Genomic DNA, 16858 nt, shown 5'->3' with positions numbered 1-16858 from the left:
AAGGATGAAGAAGCACAGCTCTGCCCTTATCCTGGCTCTTCTGATTTCTTGGAATTGTGGTGTCTCTTTCCTCATCTGTAAAATGGGCACAAAGTAGGTGGAGGAGCATGTAGCACTGTTCTGAAAAAGCTCCCATCCAGGATCAACTCTGAAACATTTTCAGGTCCTGTGGGAGTGTGGTACAGGTGGGGTCAGCATGGCGGCCATAAGTTCAATACAGGGTCGCTATGAACCCTCGAATTTCACTTCTTTCTCAAGGGGTCTGGGCAGAAGCTGCCAGGGCCTCTTGCTACTGCCACCTATTGTCACCTCCTCTTCAATACCAGCACTCTTTCCTTCTGTCCTTGGTGCTCCTGTCCTCCTGGTAACCAAAGGACAGGAAAACAGCAGTGCTGCTTCAGCCAGTGTGCAGAGAGGGACAAGGAGGAGGGTGGAAGAAGCCACTGACTGCCACATTGTGCAGGTGGAGTCTTATGACTCAAGCTGGAGAACGGGTCTCCTCCACCAGGTCCCTAGGTCTCTCTGCCCCCACTCCCCATTATCTGCTATGAAACAAAGGAGGTGGCTGAACCCTTAAAGGTAAAAATGGTCATTGGTGATGAGTGCACCTATAGGCTTGCTTTGCCTGGAGGACAATGTTCCATGGGCAGGTGAATTAGAAAAGCCAGCTCTAAAGAAAGAAGCTGTGTTAGCTTTTCAAAGAACTGGAGTGTGTGCTAAGGAGCAACTCATCAAAGACCAAGTCAATGACTCCTCCACAGCTACATGCTGGGCAGATGGGAGAGTCAGCCATCTGCTCAGGGAGTCACCTCTGGACTGACTCCCCGGGCTGGATGGCAACTTCTTGGGGCCGGCGACCTTCCCAAGCCCACCAGGCCGCTGCAATTTCTCACACAAATGGATGACATCTAGATGTTGTCCTGCCCCCTCATAATCGCTGTCACCAGGCATCACCTTCTGTGGTTTTCTGTCCCTTGCTCTATTCTGCTCTGAGGAGGAGCTATTGAGCCCCTCTGGGGAGGCCCTGAGGACCCCGAAGACCCTGCAGAATTGTTTGGGAGCCACGTTAACCCACACCACTCAGCTGGGTATAAAGTCCAGACCTGAGATAAATGGAAATTTCAGAATCAAATTTAATAAAGTTTTACATAAAAAATTAAAAGGTTCCTTTTGTAGGATAAAACCAAGGATAAAAAAAATTACAAGGAAAATCAATAGGCACGCTGGAGGAGAAAAAGGAGGAGGAGGAGGAAGGGTAGGGATGACCCCACAGACAGCAGCTTTCTCCCCCTGCACACACAGGGACTCTCCCCCAGCCTCTGTCTGCCTTGGAGATGACCTGCCTTATCCCTCTCAGGTGACAGCAAAACTGCTGTCACAACAGCATCCTGACATCCCATATGTGTTTACCATCACCAGCTTCAAAGAACCTTTGTCTCATTTTGAAATTCAGAACAGGTTTTGGTTTGTGTTTGCCAACTGTGAGTCCCACAGACCTGTGCTGGGAACCCCGAGCCCCTGTGCCTGGCCACACTCCCCCTGAAGAAGCCCCAGAAGCTCATGGAGGTCTGTGCTGTTCCTGCTCTTATCAAAAGCCTGCAGGTGCCACTCCTTCCCGAGGATGTCAGCGGGGAATAACATGCCAGCAGCAGCGGCAAATCCACCCATCCTGCACTAAGCCTCCGTGGTTTGTAGCAGCAGGGCCGTTGTGACTGGCAGCCACAGGCCTCGCTCATATCGTGGAGACCACCTGTCCTGCCTCCCCCAGCCACTGCCAATCCTCAGAGCAGTGGGAAGCAGTCATGTGCTGGCATCTAATCATGTTAATGGCTCAGAGGAGTCCCTGGATGGTGGAAAAGGTTACGTGCTTGAATACTAGCCAAAAGGTTAGTGCTTTGAACCCACCCAGCATGCCTGAAGATCTGCTTCTGAAAGGTCACAGCCTTGGAAACCCTATGGAGCAGTTCTACTCTGCAACTCATGGGGTCGTCATGAGTTGGAATTGGCTCCACGGCAACTAACAACAACAATGGTTTAGATGAGTCTCTGGGTAGTGGAAACGGTTAATGCACTCAACTGCTAACCGAAAGGCTGGAAGTTCAAACCCACCCAGAGGTGCCTTGGAAGAAAGGCCTGGCAATCTACTTCTAAGAAATCAGCAATTGAAAACCATTCGGAGCACAGTTCTACTCTGACACTTACGGGTTCGCCGTGAGTCGGAATCGACTCTATGGCAACTGCAAGAGGGGAAACTGGCCTTTGGGGAGAGGCAGGCTGGGCTCAGAAGCCCCCAGGGGAAGCAGGAGTGGACGGCACTTGTGGGCGGTACGGGGATTGCCTCAGGTGGCCTCTTCCCTCCCTCAGGACCTGGATGCTAATAGGGAATGGGCTTTTCTCCTCAAGACTTGCTGGAGCAAGAGAAGCCATGTTGGGTGTCCTCTGTTCTTCCAGAAAAGTCTGGGCAGCCCCACAGTTACTAGCTGACTTATCTTTTCATAAGCTAGACTTGTATGGGTTAGAAAATACAGCCTTTGGCTCGTTCCCAGAGAAAAGCAAACTCCACGGCAAAACAAAGTGTTTCTGTGCCCTCTGCTGGCCAGACAGACTCAGGAACAATGGATTAAACTCAACGTAGTCTCTGTGGGCTCAAATCCTCTAGTGCCCACAGTGGCAAGGACCACCACCTCCTCGGGAACTGGTCTCAGGCTCAGCCACTGGGCAGTGGCTGAAATGTTGCAGGCTTTCTCGAGGCTGTGTTGGTGACCTCTGTTCTGATTAATCTTGTGTTTGCTTAGTGGTAAATCCTTCTGGGCACAGTGAGCATTCTGTGGTCTTCCTAGGACTTAGGGCAACTGTCGGAGATGGGAGCTCTGGAGGCAAACCTGGCAAATCCCCTGTGCTCTCTTTTAATTGCTTCTCCCTTCAGCTGACACTGTGTGGAACTAGGATAATCAATCTGCAGGTTAGAAGAACAACTACATTCTCTCAGGAGAGCGTTACAGCTCATAAAAAATGTACGGGACGCTCTTTGCTGCAGGTTTTGATTTTTAATTCGTGCTCTGCCATGCAGCAGAGGGTGGCAAGCCAGGGAGGACCCAAAGTTCTGTGAAGGGGAGGGGAGCAAAGGTGATAAGGGTCTACTGTCACCATGCTATGAAGAAGCACAGAGAAGGGTGGGGGACTAGGTAAAAGAAATCGTTGCAACTCCCTGCTTCCGTACTGGCAGTCTCCTGCCTTGTGGCTAAGAGAGGCTCCAAAGGCACCAAGCTGACAGCTTCCTCCGCAGGCCCACCCAGTCCGAGTGAAGCCCTGGGCTTGGCTCAGGGTGAGTCAGAAAAAGAGAAAGGGAGATAGTGCCTGCCACAGAGAGCTGACAATCAACCCCCATGCTGGCTCCGGTGTCTAATACATGCCTCTTCATCTCACTGGCTTAATCAGAAGAAAAATGATCAAAGGCAAGTTCAAATGACATTATGTCATCTCAGAAATCTTCCTTAAAGGATCCTGGGTGATACTTGGCTATTGTGAGAGCAATGCCACTGTCTCTTTGAGTGTCTCTCTTCTGCATTCTGAAGCTCTGAAGAGGAGAGGCGCTTTGCAATTTACCAAGAGGAGTTTTCATTGGTCTGTTTGTTTTCCTATCTGTCTGTCTGCCTCTCTCTCCCTTCCTCTCATGCTCCAATGCCAGTTGCCTGGGTTCTCCACCAGTGGCTGATCCTGGGGAGAAGGGATGCTCCCTGCATGGCCACCACCACAGATCTGCAGATCCTGGCATTGTGCCATTCCGCCCCACCCCTAGGGACTGCCATTCACAGACCACACGCAGAGGTATGTGCATGGCCTCTGCAGGGCCAACGTGGCTGCCCTGGCCAAGAGGCAAAGCTTAGTTGGCTGAGTCCTCAGGACCTGGGTCACAGTAGGTGATAGGTCAACATCCGTGGCCGAAGGAATGAGTTAAGAAAGGAAGAGGAAGAAACTCTCGTGTCACAGACAACGGAAAGAGTCCTAAAGTTGTGTGATTTAAAACTGCACTTTCCCCTATATATCCAATTATGCTGAAGATCATAAAAATGGAATTTGGGCCTCCAGAGAGGATTTTAGCAGCTTTGGGGTGATACTTGTTATCTGCAGCTGTGCTGTTTTCCTTATCCTCTTTCCTACCATGGATCATAGGGGCCCTCGTTAAGTCTGGATTTATGCATGCATGCTGGGGTGTAGATTAGCCACCGGCACACTCACGAATGCTCACACGCACCCTTTAACCCAAGCGTAAATGCAGCTCTCGCAGCAGGGGAGGAAGGGGCCGCAGGGGCATAAGAGACAATGGCAGGATGAGGGCTGAACACCTGCCAGGACATGCTCCTCCGTGCACTCTGGGCCTTAAGCAAAACACAGATTTGTGGAACTAGTCTGAATTGATATGTGGCTCTGGCTACACCTAGGGTTTTCCAGAATGAAGGCCCCAGACTGGGCAAAAGGCAGCAGCTGAGCCAGCAGATGCTCCTGCTCCTGCGTCCTTTACAGTGGCCAGGACCTGTGCCCATTCTTCCAGCTCTCTGTACTCGTGCAGTTGGTGGAGGTTCATAAGGCCACTCATGGGCTCAAGCACAGTCAGATAGAGGGCCCTCTATCACTCGATGGCAACTGGTTTGGTTTGGTTTTGGTATCACCTTTCCCCTGGTGGTGCAATGGTTAAGCGCTCACTGCTAACCAATAGGTTGGCGGTTCGAACCCACCAGCTGCTCCTCAGGAGAAAAATGCAATAGTCTGCTTACATAAAGATTTACAGCCTTGGAAACTCTATGGGGCAGTTCTACTCCATCCTACAGGGTTGCTATAAGTCAGAATTCCACATGATTGCAGTGAGTTTGGTTTTGGGGTTATACCTCTCCATCTTGGGGACCCAGGGGGACAGGGATGAAAAGGGGAGAGGGGAAGGATTCCCAGGTGTGGTTTATCAGGAGGATGCCAGGGATGGGACCCAGGGCTGAGCTGGCAGCACAGACCGGTTTGCTCCCTAAGTAGCACCTACCCCCAGGCCAGCCTGAGAGGCTGGTCTGAGCACTGGCCTACTGAAGAGTGTCAGAGTCAAGGCTTCTGTTATCAATACTCGATTAGGAACTGAAGTGAAGCTCTGAGCTGTGTTGAGAATAATGCTTGGCACAAGGCAAGCACCCTTCTGTCATAACCTGAAATCAGATACTCAACCTTATCTGGTTTTTATCAAGCACATGTAAACCTAGAAAGACATCAATGCATAGTTAGTTGGCTTCTATATACCGTTCTAAGATATCATGGCATGGGAACGTCCCGCACCACACTTTTGCTCATACGGTCTTCCAGCTTAGTACATTCACTTTCTCTTTTGTCTATTGACATTCTGTGTATTCTTCATAGTCCAGCTTATGATTTGCCTACTCCGGCTGACACTGATCCTTCCCTTTTAAAAACACTTCCAAAAGGGTTCTTAGAGTTTATACCCATTTATACTAGGTTAATGATTTCATTGTTTCTTGTGTTTTTTCTTCAAAGACCTACAAGGTCTTTGCAGACAAAGACCATCCATCCTGACTTCTTGCATCCCCCAGCAGACCCTCATGGGGCTTGATACAGCATTGTTGTTCTTAGCTGCCGTGGCGTCAGCCCTGACCCATGACAACCCCGGGTACAATGGAACAAAATGTTGCCTGGTTCTGTGCCATCCCCATGATTGGTTGCAGACTGGACCATTGTGATCCATAGGGCTTTTAATGGCTGATTTTTGGAAGTAGGTTGCTAGGCCTTTCTTCTTAGTTCATGTTAGTTTGGAAGCTATGCTGAAGCCTATTCAGCATCTCAGCACCACACACAAGCCTCATTAGCTGTGCATGAGGTGCATTCACCAGGAATCGAACCTGGGTCTCCTGCATGGAATTCTACCATCGAACCACCAATGTCCACACTGATACAGTATAGGTGTGTAATAGATGTCACATGATTGATAAATGGGCTTGAGATCGTCTCGAACTCCAAATAAATCACATGGATTTTGCACATTAATACTGGAGGGCAATATCTTTTGCCCAAAGTATATATTTTGAATTTTTAAAGTTAAAAAAAATCTTTAAAAAATTAACAAAACAACCCTTTTTGAGAAAATGCCACTAGAAGACAGGATTTAGCCTAGTTATATAAAAAAGAAGCTGTTGCCGAGAAAAAAAGATTGAGCTTTCCATCTTACCAATTAAGAAGTCACCCCTTTGCCAAGATCATTAAGGGGTCTTAGACAAGTCACATTTTCCATAGATCTCTGATTCTTCATCTAATACAATGAAAGGCTGAATAGCTACATTTTTTAAGACCTTGTAATGCACCCCCTCTCCCTCCCCTCACACTAGACCCCATGTTTTAAAAGTTTGATTTTTTCTTCTACTAAACAGTAATTACTAATCCCTCAATATGTTTTCCCTAAGCAGTAATTATTAATAGATTAATACATCAGAAACAATCAGATGTTCTCACTGGTATCAGATGACCAGCGGAACCACAGCATGGAGTTAACTGATAGAATTCCCCCACAAAAGGAAGCAGCATGCTTTATCAGCTTGTACAATTACGGTTCTGATTATTGAATGATATTTACTTTGGCATTTTGAAATTCTGAAAAGAGCCCACTGACCCCTCTTTCCTGTTCTGCCTGTCAGGTATTCAGGACGCCGGACTGGGAAGCTTTGGCGGAGTCTCTGAGCTGTCTCTCCATGGTTCTATGGTTTTAGTTAACGAAGGGTGTCATCAAACCCGTCTGCCCGTTTACTTATTATTGGAGATGTGTTTCTAATAAGTTGGACAAATGTCATCTGAACTTCAAGAACTGAAAATTACTGGTGTTGGTAGGTGCTAACGTGGTGATAATGAAGCTGTATATTTTAGTTTGTTCTTCATTCCAACCACAGCCAGATTAGCTGGGATTTGAATCTGAACCATAATAACTTTTTATTGAGAGAGGGAAGCAGAAAGAAAGACTGATTATGCAAATTTATTCATATGCACTATGCACACAGATCACACCTTTGGGAGATTTACCTGAGGTTTTCTGAACTGAATTCGGACTCCAGGAATCGGAGAAACTGGTCCCGCCCCACCTGGTCCTTCAGTATCTCATCGAAAGAGAAGCCCCACCTCTTTACCCTCTGCTGGCTGGGCTCTTTGCTTTGAAGGGAAAAAAAATAAAATAAAACAAGGTTTTAAAAATGATCAGTACCAGGCAAAAGTGTGTATCATATTCTCTTCAACAACTCCAATATATTTTGTTGCCACGCACCAAAGGGAAATGTCTCACAGATAAGTTACAGAGCCTATCAAGCTGCACAGACTCCAAACACAGATTTTTGTACACCAGCAGCCCAAAATCCAAACCAAACCAGTTGCTGTTGAGTTGATTCCAACTCATAATGACCTATAGGACAGAGTAGAACTGCTCCATGGGGTTTGGCTGGTGGATTTGAACTGCTGACTTTTTGGTTAGCAGCCAAGGTCTTAACCACTGCACCACAAGGGCTCCACACCAACAGTACCAATAGTAAAAAGTCTCTTTAAAGGAGGCATTTGCAAGGGGCAGGGTTTACCAGAGGGCCTGTCAAGCAGTGGCTGTCTACGGGAAACATAACAATGCCATCTATTTGCCCTTCAATCAGTAAAGGACCCAACTCTTGGCTCCACCATTTCTTCATTTTTATTATAACACAAGATGCTTCGTAAACCCAACCTTTTATCAAAGATGTTGCCCCCCTGCCACCTCCCACCCCTCCCACAAATCACAGGGGAGAAACAGAGTCCCGTTTAGAGCCAAGTGACCCACAATTGATTAGAAGTACATCCACTCATCCAGGATAAACCATATTCATTTGTTTAGAAGTGGGATGTTGCACTCATTTATTGGTTTAACAACTCCCTGTATGGTACTTATGATGTGCTAAGCATTATTCCAAACATTTTACATCTGTTAACTCATCAAAGTCCTCACAACTACTCTGTGAAAAATGTACTAGCAGCATCCCCACTGTACAGATAAGGAAACTGAGGCCTAGTGAGGTTATGTAATTTGCCTGAGGACACACAGATTAATATGGACTCCCCAGGGACTTATGTTCTCATGGCTCTTGCTTTCTTACCTGCTGCCTCTATTCTTCCACACTCCATTTCCACAAAAAACAAAACAAAAAAAGACCCTCCTTCACATGAAGTACCTGAGAGTATGGGAACCTTGACTGAGATTCAAGGGTCCTGAGAAGGGGATACATCCGGCACCACCCAGCAGCACACAATTTAAAAATCACATACTCGACATTTCTGCTTCTGAAAAGTTCTTGATCACCTTAGTGCTAGGGCTTTTCCTGGCCCCACACAGCACCCTGGTTCCCACCAGCGTCCTGGCTTCTCTCTCCTCCCTGGCTTTTCACGACCCTTGGCTCTTCCCTCTCAGGAACAAAAAATAAATCCTTCTCAGTTTCTCATGTGGCACAGCACAACCTTCTCCCTCTGCTGTTTGAGTTTGTGCCAACACTCCTGCCCTCAGGGCCTTACTTTCTGCCCCAGTGGCTTATTAATGTCCTCTGCCAAACAAAGAGGAATTCTGGTGTCAGGTGGTAAGATAGCCCCTTCTATTTACCTTGCTACATTTATATCTCGAGAGACATTCTTGCTCAGAACATAGCATCGAGTTAGGTTCCTAATACATATTTGTTATGTAAACTGAAACTGAAAAAAGAAGTAAGACTTTTAATTATTTTATTGGTCATCTTCAGCCTTTGTTTTCACGGACACGGACCATTTCTGGGCTGAAACATGATGTTGGCACTGATTCCAGACTCTCCTTCTTCAAAGACAGTTTCCTAACACCACTGCCAGTATCCGAGTGAGTACAAATGTTCTACTGGGAGAACAACAAGGGTCTCACAGCCCCTCTTCATTTTCACTTGTCTCTAAATAACCTGATCCTGCTTGTAGGTGGACGGAATGCTGTCTTAGGTTAGACATTGTCTTAGTTTCCTGGGACTATCATAACAAATTACCACAAACTGTGTTCTTAAAACCACAGAAATCTATTCTCTCACAGTTCAAGAGGCCAAACGTCTGAAATTAAGATGTTGCAGGGGCGGTTCTTTCTGGAGGTTCTGAGGAAGCGTCTGTCCTATGCCTCTCTCCTAGCTTCTGATGGTTGCAAACAATCCTTGGCGTTCCTTGGCTTGTAGCTGCATCATTGTAATCTCTGCCTCTGTCATTAGATGGCTTTCCTCCTGTGTCTCTCTGTGTCTTCACATGGGACACCAGTTGTTGGATTTAGGGTGCACCCTAATCTGGTATGACCTCATCTTAACAAATTATCTCTGCAATGACTCACTTTCTCTTCTAATAAGGTCACATTCTGAGGTTTCAGGTAGACTTGAAATTTGGGTAGGCACTATTCAACTCCGTATAAACATTAAGATTACAGTAGAACCCCAAATATAAGAGCAGAACCAGAGCATTAGGTGTAGGGGCAGGTAGCATCCTCTTAGGGACACAGTGCTGAATAGGTTGGGATAAACCAACAGGCCAGATGTCTTAGTTATCTAGTGCTGCTATAACAGAAATAGCACAAGTGGATGGCTTTAACAGACAGAAATTTATTCTCTCAGAGTCTAGGAGGCTAGAAGTCTGAATTCGGGGCACCACCTCCAGGGAAAGGCTTTCTCTCTCTGTCGGCTCTAGGGGAAGGTCCTCATCATCCATCTTCCCCTGGTCCAGGAGCTTCTCAGCACAGGGATCCCGGGTCCGAAGGACAAGCTCCACTCCCGGCTCTACTTTCTTAGTGGTAGTATGAGGCCCTCTCCTCTCTGCTCGCTTCTCTCTTATATTTCAAAAGAGATTAACTCAAGATATAACCTAATCCTGTAGCTTGTGTCCTGCTTCATTAACATAACTGCCCCTATTCCTGCCTCATTAGTATCATAGAGGTTAGGATTTACAACACAGGAAAATTACATTAGATCACAAAACGGAGGACAACCACACAATGCTGGGAATCATGGCCTAGCCAAGTTGACACACATTTTGGGGGTGGGGGGACACAATTCAATCCATAACACCAGCCTACCACCATTTTCCCAAACTATCGCGTACTTCTTTGCTGACTTTCAAGAACAAAGGAGGAACTTCAAGTTTCATCATGGTAAATTAGGTTCATACATTCACCTCTCCTCAGCTCCCAAATACGAACAAAATGACCAAAGAAATAGTCATTCCTCCATCCATTCATACCACCTGTCTTTTCTGAGTGCCTACTATATGCCAGACACAGGTCTAGGTGCTAAAATAATTATAAGTCCTATTTGGAAAAAGAACCAGGGGGAGGATGTGATACAGAATGACTGGATCGATAGGGGCAGTCGCTTTGGATTGGGTGGTCACAGAAGGCCCCTCTGAGGAAGGGACACCAATGCTGAATGAAATGGGAATGACAAGGACAGCTAGCCACGTGAGGATCTGGGGGAAGAGTTGTCCAGGAAGAGGGAACCGGCAAGAGTCTGGAGTTTAGTGAAGTATAAATAAAATCTATATTATGTAGAAGCAAATATATCAGCAGATAACAAACCTTAAGGTATTTCAGAAAAATATGAAGCAGATGGATTCATCATCAGACATGATGACAAAGCTGATTTGGAGCAGCCTATGATTCTAGGGAGACCACCTGAGAAGAAAGTAGCTGGGTTTTCCCAACTCAACTGTGGGAAAATCCCAATCTCTGAGCAGCAGGACTGGAAGTAGAGGCAGTGGATGGACATTGGACAGGGAGCATATTGAAGATACTGAGAAATATCCGAATACAGGCTCTACATGGCAGTGAGGGTATGCTATGTAACCAGTAACCAGTTGCCATTGAGTCAACTCTGACTCATGATGACTCCATGTGTGTCAGAGTAGAATTGTGCTCAATAGGGTTTTCTTTCTTTTTTTAAATAGTGCATCAGGTGAAAGTTTATGGAGCAAATTAGCTTCCCATTCAATAGTTGGTATGTAAAGTGTTTCATGGCCTTGGCCTCATTTCCTACAGTGTGTCAGCACTCTCCCCATTTCTGCCCTGGGTTCCTCATTTCCTTTCCTACTGATTTTCTACCCCTTCCTGCCTTCTTATCTTTGCTTTTGGGTAGATATCACCCTTTTGATGTCGTATAATTGATTGTTCTAAGGAGTACATTCCTCACAGGTGTTATCATTTATTTTGTGGGTTTTCTATTGTTTGGTTGGAAGGTGAACTCTGGGAATGGCTTTAGTTCCAGGTCACAAGGGTGTCTTAGGGCCATAGTCTTAGGGGTTCCTCTAGTCTCTGTCAGACAGGTAAGTCTGGTCTTTTTTGTGAATTTGATTTTTGGTCTACATTTTTCTCCTGCTCTGTCCAGGATCCTCTTTGAGATCCCAGTCAGAGCAGTCGGTAGCCAGGCACCACCTAGTTCTTCGGGTCTGGGGTCATGTAGGCTGTATTTCATGCGGTCCATTAGTCCTTTGTACTGATTGCTCCTTTGAGTCTTTGGTTTTTTTCACTCTCCTTCGCTCTGGACTGGAAGAGAGGAATACTTGCATCTTAGATGGCCGCTCCTCACCAAAGTAGGATGTAGAACATTGTTTTAATGAACTATGTTGTGCCAATTGACGTAGATGCTCCCCAAGTCTATGGTCCTTTGCCTTCTAGCCTAAGAACGTCATTTGTCAAGGTGTTTGGTTATGTCTAAGATATTTCCCTGACTGTGCCACTTGTGTGCTCTATTGTCTATATTAATATATGGGGAGGACCTACAGTCATGTATTTAGAAATATCTACCACCAAACCTGTATCTACTGGTGGGTGTGCTCCCTTACACCCTCCCACACCTCTTGGCATATCTATCTATGTATCCAGTTGTAAATTATTGTTTGTTAATACGATTGTTGCAGGATTGTCTATGCTACGGTAATTACTGCAGTTCCCTTAATTCTTGCATTCCTCTCAGTGTCCTCTCTTGCCTTAGTCAAGTTGTGTGACTTCTGCCACACTGTGTATTGTCTTTCTCAGTAGGATTTTCAATGGCTGATTGTTTGGAAGTAGATCATCAGGCCTTTCTTCTGAGGTACCTTTGGATGAATTTGAACCTCCAACCCTTTTGGTTAAGAGCCAAGTGTATTAACTCTCTGTACTACCCAGGGACTCCCTGCTAAGCAGAGAGGAGATGTTTTCTGCCCACTGCTAATATGAGCAATAAGACTGGAGGTTAGTGCCTCTGCTCACCTTGGGGTGGTATGGCAAATAGGGAAGAAAAACAGGGCTCAGAAAGCAAGAAGACTTCTAAAGACACTCTAGCTTTTCCCATACTTCTCACGGGCACCTGCAGCTATAACTAGGTTCCCCTAAGGCCCATCAGCAGAAGGGAGAAGACTGGATGTGTTGGGAAGCACTGCAGGGTGGAAACTGAAGAACTTCAGACTCCATCAGGGCCTGAAGCACAGAGCAGAGCATGTGGCTGCAGAATGTCATGCTGCGGGAAGGTGAGGCTCTGCCACCTTAGGATCCCTGTTGCCCCTGTCTCACCCTGAGAGAGACCTAGCCTTTCAGTCTGTTCTTGGACCACATGCCCAGGGTCCAGAGGGGAACCCAGCCAATTTACCTGTGCACGCCCATTAATACGCTCAGGTGAAGCCCCTTCAGCCACTTGAACTGCTCAGAGAAAAGTCTGCAAGGGGGAACTCAAATAGTGAACTACACCAGTAATTCTCAAACTGTGCTGTGCTGCAGAATCACCTAGAGTGCTTGTTAAAAATACAGATGCCCAGAACCACTCCAAAGACACCTGGATTTTTAATGAGCACCCCAGGTGACCCCCTGTGCACCATGGGTTGAGAATCATCGACCCACACAATTGCTGGCTACTGACATAGTCCATCCAGACTATCACCTGGGGAGACTTTTAAAAAATACCAGTGCCTCACTCGTAGAAATTCTGAGTAGATTTGCTTAGGGTGGGGACTAGGCATTGGTGTTTTTTTATAAGCTCCCCAGTGGTTCTAACGTAAGGTCAGGGTTGGAAGCTAAGACCTTCATTTATTCAAATGAGCAGCCCCCCAGACTGCTGGGTATATGACAAGGATGATCAGCTCCAAAAAGTGATTAGAGCAGTGCAACAATGACCAGCAACAATGACCCTCTAATCATTGATCTCTGATCGATGACCCCCACTGAAGGAAACTAAGGGGAAGAAATAGAGGGGAAATACGAAGAAACAACCTTTTCACATCCTTAGGGGGATTCAAGAGGATAAACATCAATAGAACAGAGCAGGCTGCTAAGATAAAGAACAGTCCAAGACATATTAAGAATTCTTGAAAATGAAAAGCATGATGGTCAACTACCCCTCCGAACACCCAGGAGAAAAAAAAAAATCATTGAAGTATAAAATCACAGAGTGGACACCATTGAAAACCCAACTGGTGATGGTGACGAGCAATTCAAGAAATTCTATCCCTTGAAGGCAGAATGAGAGAGAGAGATGGAAATTATGATAGAGAAAAAAGAGATATGGCTGCTTCACTCAAGAGCCCCGAACCCCTACGAAAGTATTTCCTTAAAAGAGAAGACAGAAAGGAAAAAAGAGTAGCAGTAATTAAAAAAGAAAAGTCTAGTCCCTGAGTTAAAGCAAGATTTAAGTTCTTGTATCAGATTGGAAGGGACTATCTAGTGCACGTCAGAAATATTAGCAAGAAGATACCATCTACATACTATTTACTCTTTTAATGTTGACAGAGAAAAATAAATTCCAAAACGCTGGTCTGAAATATATCAAGTTAACATGGCTCTGAGGAAGAACGGTATTTGAGGAGATAAAAAGAAGCTTCTGCTTTTATTTTTCTACACGTCACTATTAATTGTAGGAATAAATGACATTTTTAATTAAAACATTTAAAAGTAAATATGACTAGAATGGAAACTACAATAACAAAAGCTAATACATGACATGATTAATAAAGCAAAAGGAAAAAGATAATATATGATCCAAGTAAATGTTCTCAATATCCAAAGCAAAACACTTTACTAGAAAAATTGACCAAAAACACAACCACAGGCAAGTTACAAAAGAAAAATGAATAATCATGTGAAAAGCTTCTCAAGCACATTAACAAAGAAATGAAAAGTAAAATGAGGGTTCTTTTAAACCTATCAGGTTTGCAAAGATGAAAAAGATTGCTAATACTTGGATTGGTGAGGATATGAAGAAATGGGCACTTGTAAGCTACAAAGCCTGTTGTTGAATCATTTCCGACTCATAGTGACCCTATAGGATAGAGTAGAACCACCCCATGGGGTTTCCAAGGCTGTAAATCTTTACGGAAGCAGACTGCCACACCTTTCTCCTGTAGAGTGACTGGTGGCTTGGAACCACCAACCTTTTGGTTAGTAGCTGAGAGCTTAACCATTGTGCCACCAGGACTTCTTTTTAAGCTATGGGTAGGAATAAAATTTCTTATAGTTTTTGTTTGCCACATGAACTAAAATTAAAATAGGCATACAAATCTCAGCAATTCCCACCCTGGAAATTTACCCTGAAGAATAACTGGACTTGTGTATAAGGATATTCCTTGCAACATTGCTTATGATAGTTAAAAAAAACAAAAAAAAAGACATAACTTAAATGTTTACTACCAGAGTTGGTTGAATAAATTATACTGTACTTGTGCAATGGGACACTATGAAATGGTGAGATTAGTGGTAGTATCCTCAGAACTAACTTTAGGGGGGATAATGTCAATCAGGATCAGGTTTGGAAGGTCAGACATATCTCCACTCTCCTTTTTACCAACTCTGACACCAGCTGTCCCTCCCACAGCACTCTCTATTTCTCTTCTGAGTTTGATAATTTGTTGCAACGGCCACACAGAAGTCATAGACCATACTTCCAGTTAAGTGGTTTATTAAGGAAGCAACAGGGTTCAACTCGGGGTCAGGATCAACAGGCTACAACTCAGGATCAGGATCAGGAAGTGTCATGGATTGAATTGTGTCCCCCCCCAAAAATATTGTCAACTTGCCTAGTCCATGATTCCCAGTATTGTGTGATTGTCCACCATTTAGTCATCTGATGTGATTTTCCTATGTGTTGTAAATCCTACCTCTATGATGTTATTGAGGTGGGATTAGTGGCAGTTATGTTAACGAAGCAGGACTCAATCTACAAGATTAGGTTGTGTTTTAGGTCAATCTCTTTTGAGATATAAAAGAAGCGAGCAGAGAGGCAAGGGGACCTCATATCACGAAGAAAGTAGAGCCAGGAGAATAGCGTGTCCTTTGGACCGGGGTCCCTGTGGTGAGAAGCTCCTCAACTGGGGAAGATTGATGACAAGGACCTTTCCCCACACCCAACAGAGAGAGAAAGCATTCCCCTGGAGCTGGCATCCTGAATTCAGACTTCTAGCCTCCTAGACTGTGAGAGAGTAAATTTGTTTGTTAAAGCCATCCACTTGCGGTATTTCTGTTATAGCAGCACTAGATGACTAAGACAGGAAGCATGCAGGCAATGTCTCCCTTCTTTAGGGCGCAACAGCTCTCTCAGCTCCTCTTGGCTGTGCAGGCCTCCTCTCAGCCCCCTGAGGACAGGCCTCATCTCGGCCTCCTTAGGACAGTTTCCTCTTGGCCCTGCCACCTGTCACCACCAGCTCTGCCACTTGGCCCCTTCTGGGCCTGTCGTCATCTTCAGTGTTACAGCCCTTGACCTGTATTACAGCTCTTTCAGGAGGTTCATTGCCTCCTCTCTCTCCCTCTGCTTGTTCTTCCCTCTTCCTTCTGCTTCTGCCTGCTGTTTCTCTTCCTGCTTCTTTTTGTCTGAAAAACCTCTCTGGGATTGACTACATAGATACACAACTCCATGTCACTTTCAAGGCATGGCCCCTCCCAATAAGGGCCACAAATTGACCAATCCCATGTAGGTAGGCCACAGATACTTTATTTGCATAGTAGGCTATAGATCACCTCATGTGCATAGCCTTTTGACCAATCCCTGCAGGGTACATACCAGTCACATGGCAGGCTGCTGCCCAGGACCAGACAAAAAGGATCGAACCTACCCAGGAAATGTCAGTCAACCAGGACAAAAGTAACAAACCCTCTGGGACAGAAAATTAGAGCAAAGGTAACTCCTCAAGGTTTAGGGCAAAAATCTCTCAAGATGTTTTTCCACAGAACCAAGGCAAAAGCCCCCATAAAAGAACTCATTTTACCACAGGCACCGTATAGCTATTAAAAAAGGATAAGATGGATCTATATGCATTTACATGGAAAGATTGCTATGATATAATGTTAATTAAAAAAATTGTGGATCAATGTGTATATAATGAATACATCTATGCGAAAGAATATGTTACTGTATATGCATAAGAATGTGAAGGGATAGACACTAAATTAGAAGTTCCCAAACTTTATGAGTTCATGGCACTCTGTGTCTAAGTTTTTCACTGTGATCCTGAGCCAAAAGAAATACCTAAAGCTTTGTTTATTAAATAGCCAGGTCCAAACAACTAACATGTATTTATGTCCGAACAACTTAGTAGCTATTTGAGATACACATACATGGAAATAAAAATAACAGTTATCATTCTTGCTGTTGTTACTGTTGGTAGGTGCTGTGGAGTCGGTTCTGACTCATAGTGACCCTATGCACAACAGAATGGAACACTGGCTGCCTGCACCATCCTCACAATTGTTGCTGTGCTGGAGCCCATTTTTGTAGCCACTGTGTCAATCCATCTGGTTGAGGGTTTGCCTCTTTTTTGCTGACCCTCTACTTTACCAAGCATGATGTCCTTCTCCAGGGACTGATCC

At 45.2% G+C, this 16858-nt stretch overlaps 1 protein-coding gene across 2 annotated transcripts in view; it reads right to left on the bottom strand.

The window, feature by feature from the left end:
• Positions 1-16858, bottom strand: part of RGS6 (regulator of G protein signaling 6) — a 598382-nt gene that overhangs the window by 25925 nt on the left and 555599 nt on the right. For both annotated transcript variants that reach the window (XM_012560055.2, XM_023726339.1), the window contains exon 13: positions 7063-7188. In XM_012560055.2, the coding sequence (XP_012415509.1) occupies positions 7063-7188 (126 nt within the window). The remainder of the gene's footprint in view (positions 1-7062; positions 7189-16858) is intronic.

The sequence above is a fragment of the Trichechus manatus genome, unplaced genomic scaffold (genome assembly GCF_000243295.1).
Source record: "Trichechus manatus latirostris isolate Lorelei unplaced genomic scaffold, TriManLat1.0 scaffold00010, whole genome shotgun sequence".
NCBI classification, from domain to species: Eukaryota; Metazoa; Chordata; class Mammalia; order Sirenia; family Trichechidae; genus Trichechus; species Trichechus manatus.
This window is presented reverse-complemented; position numbering and strand designations above follow the sequence as displayed.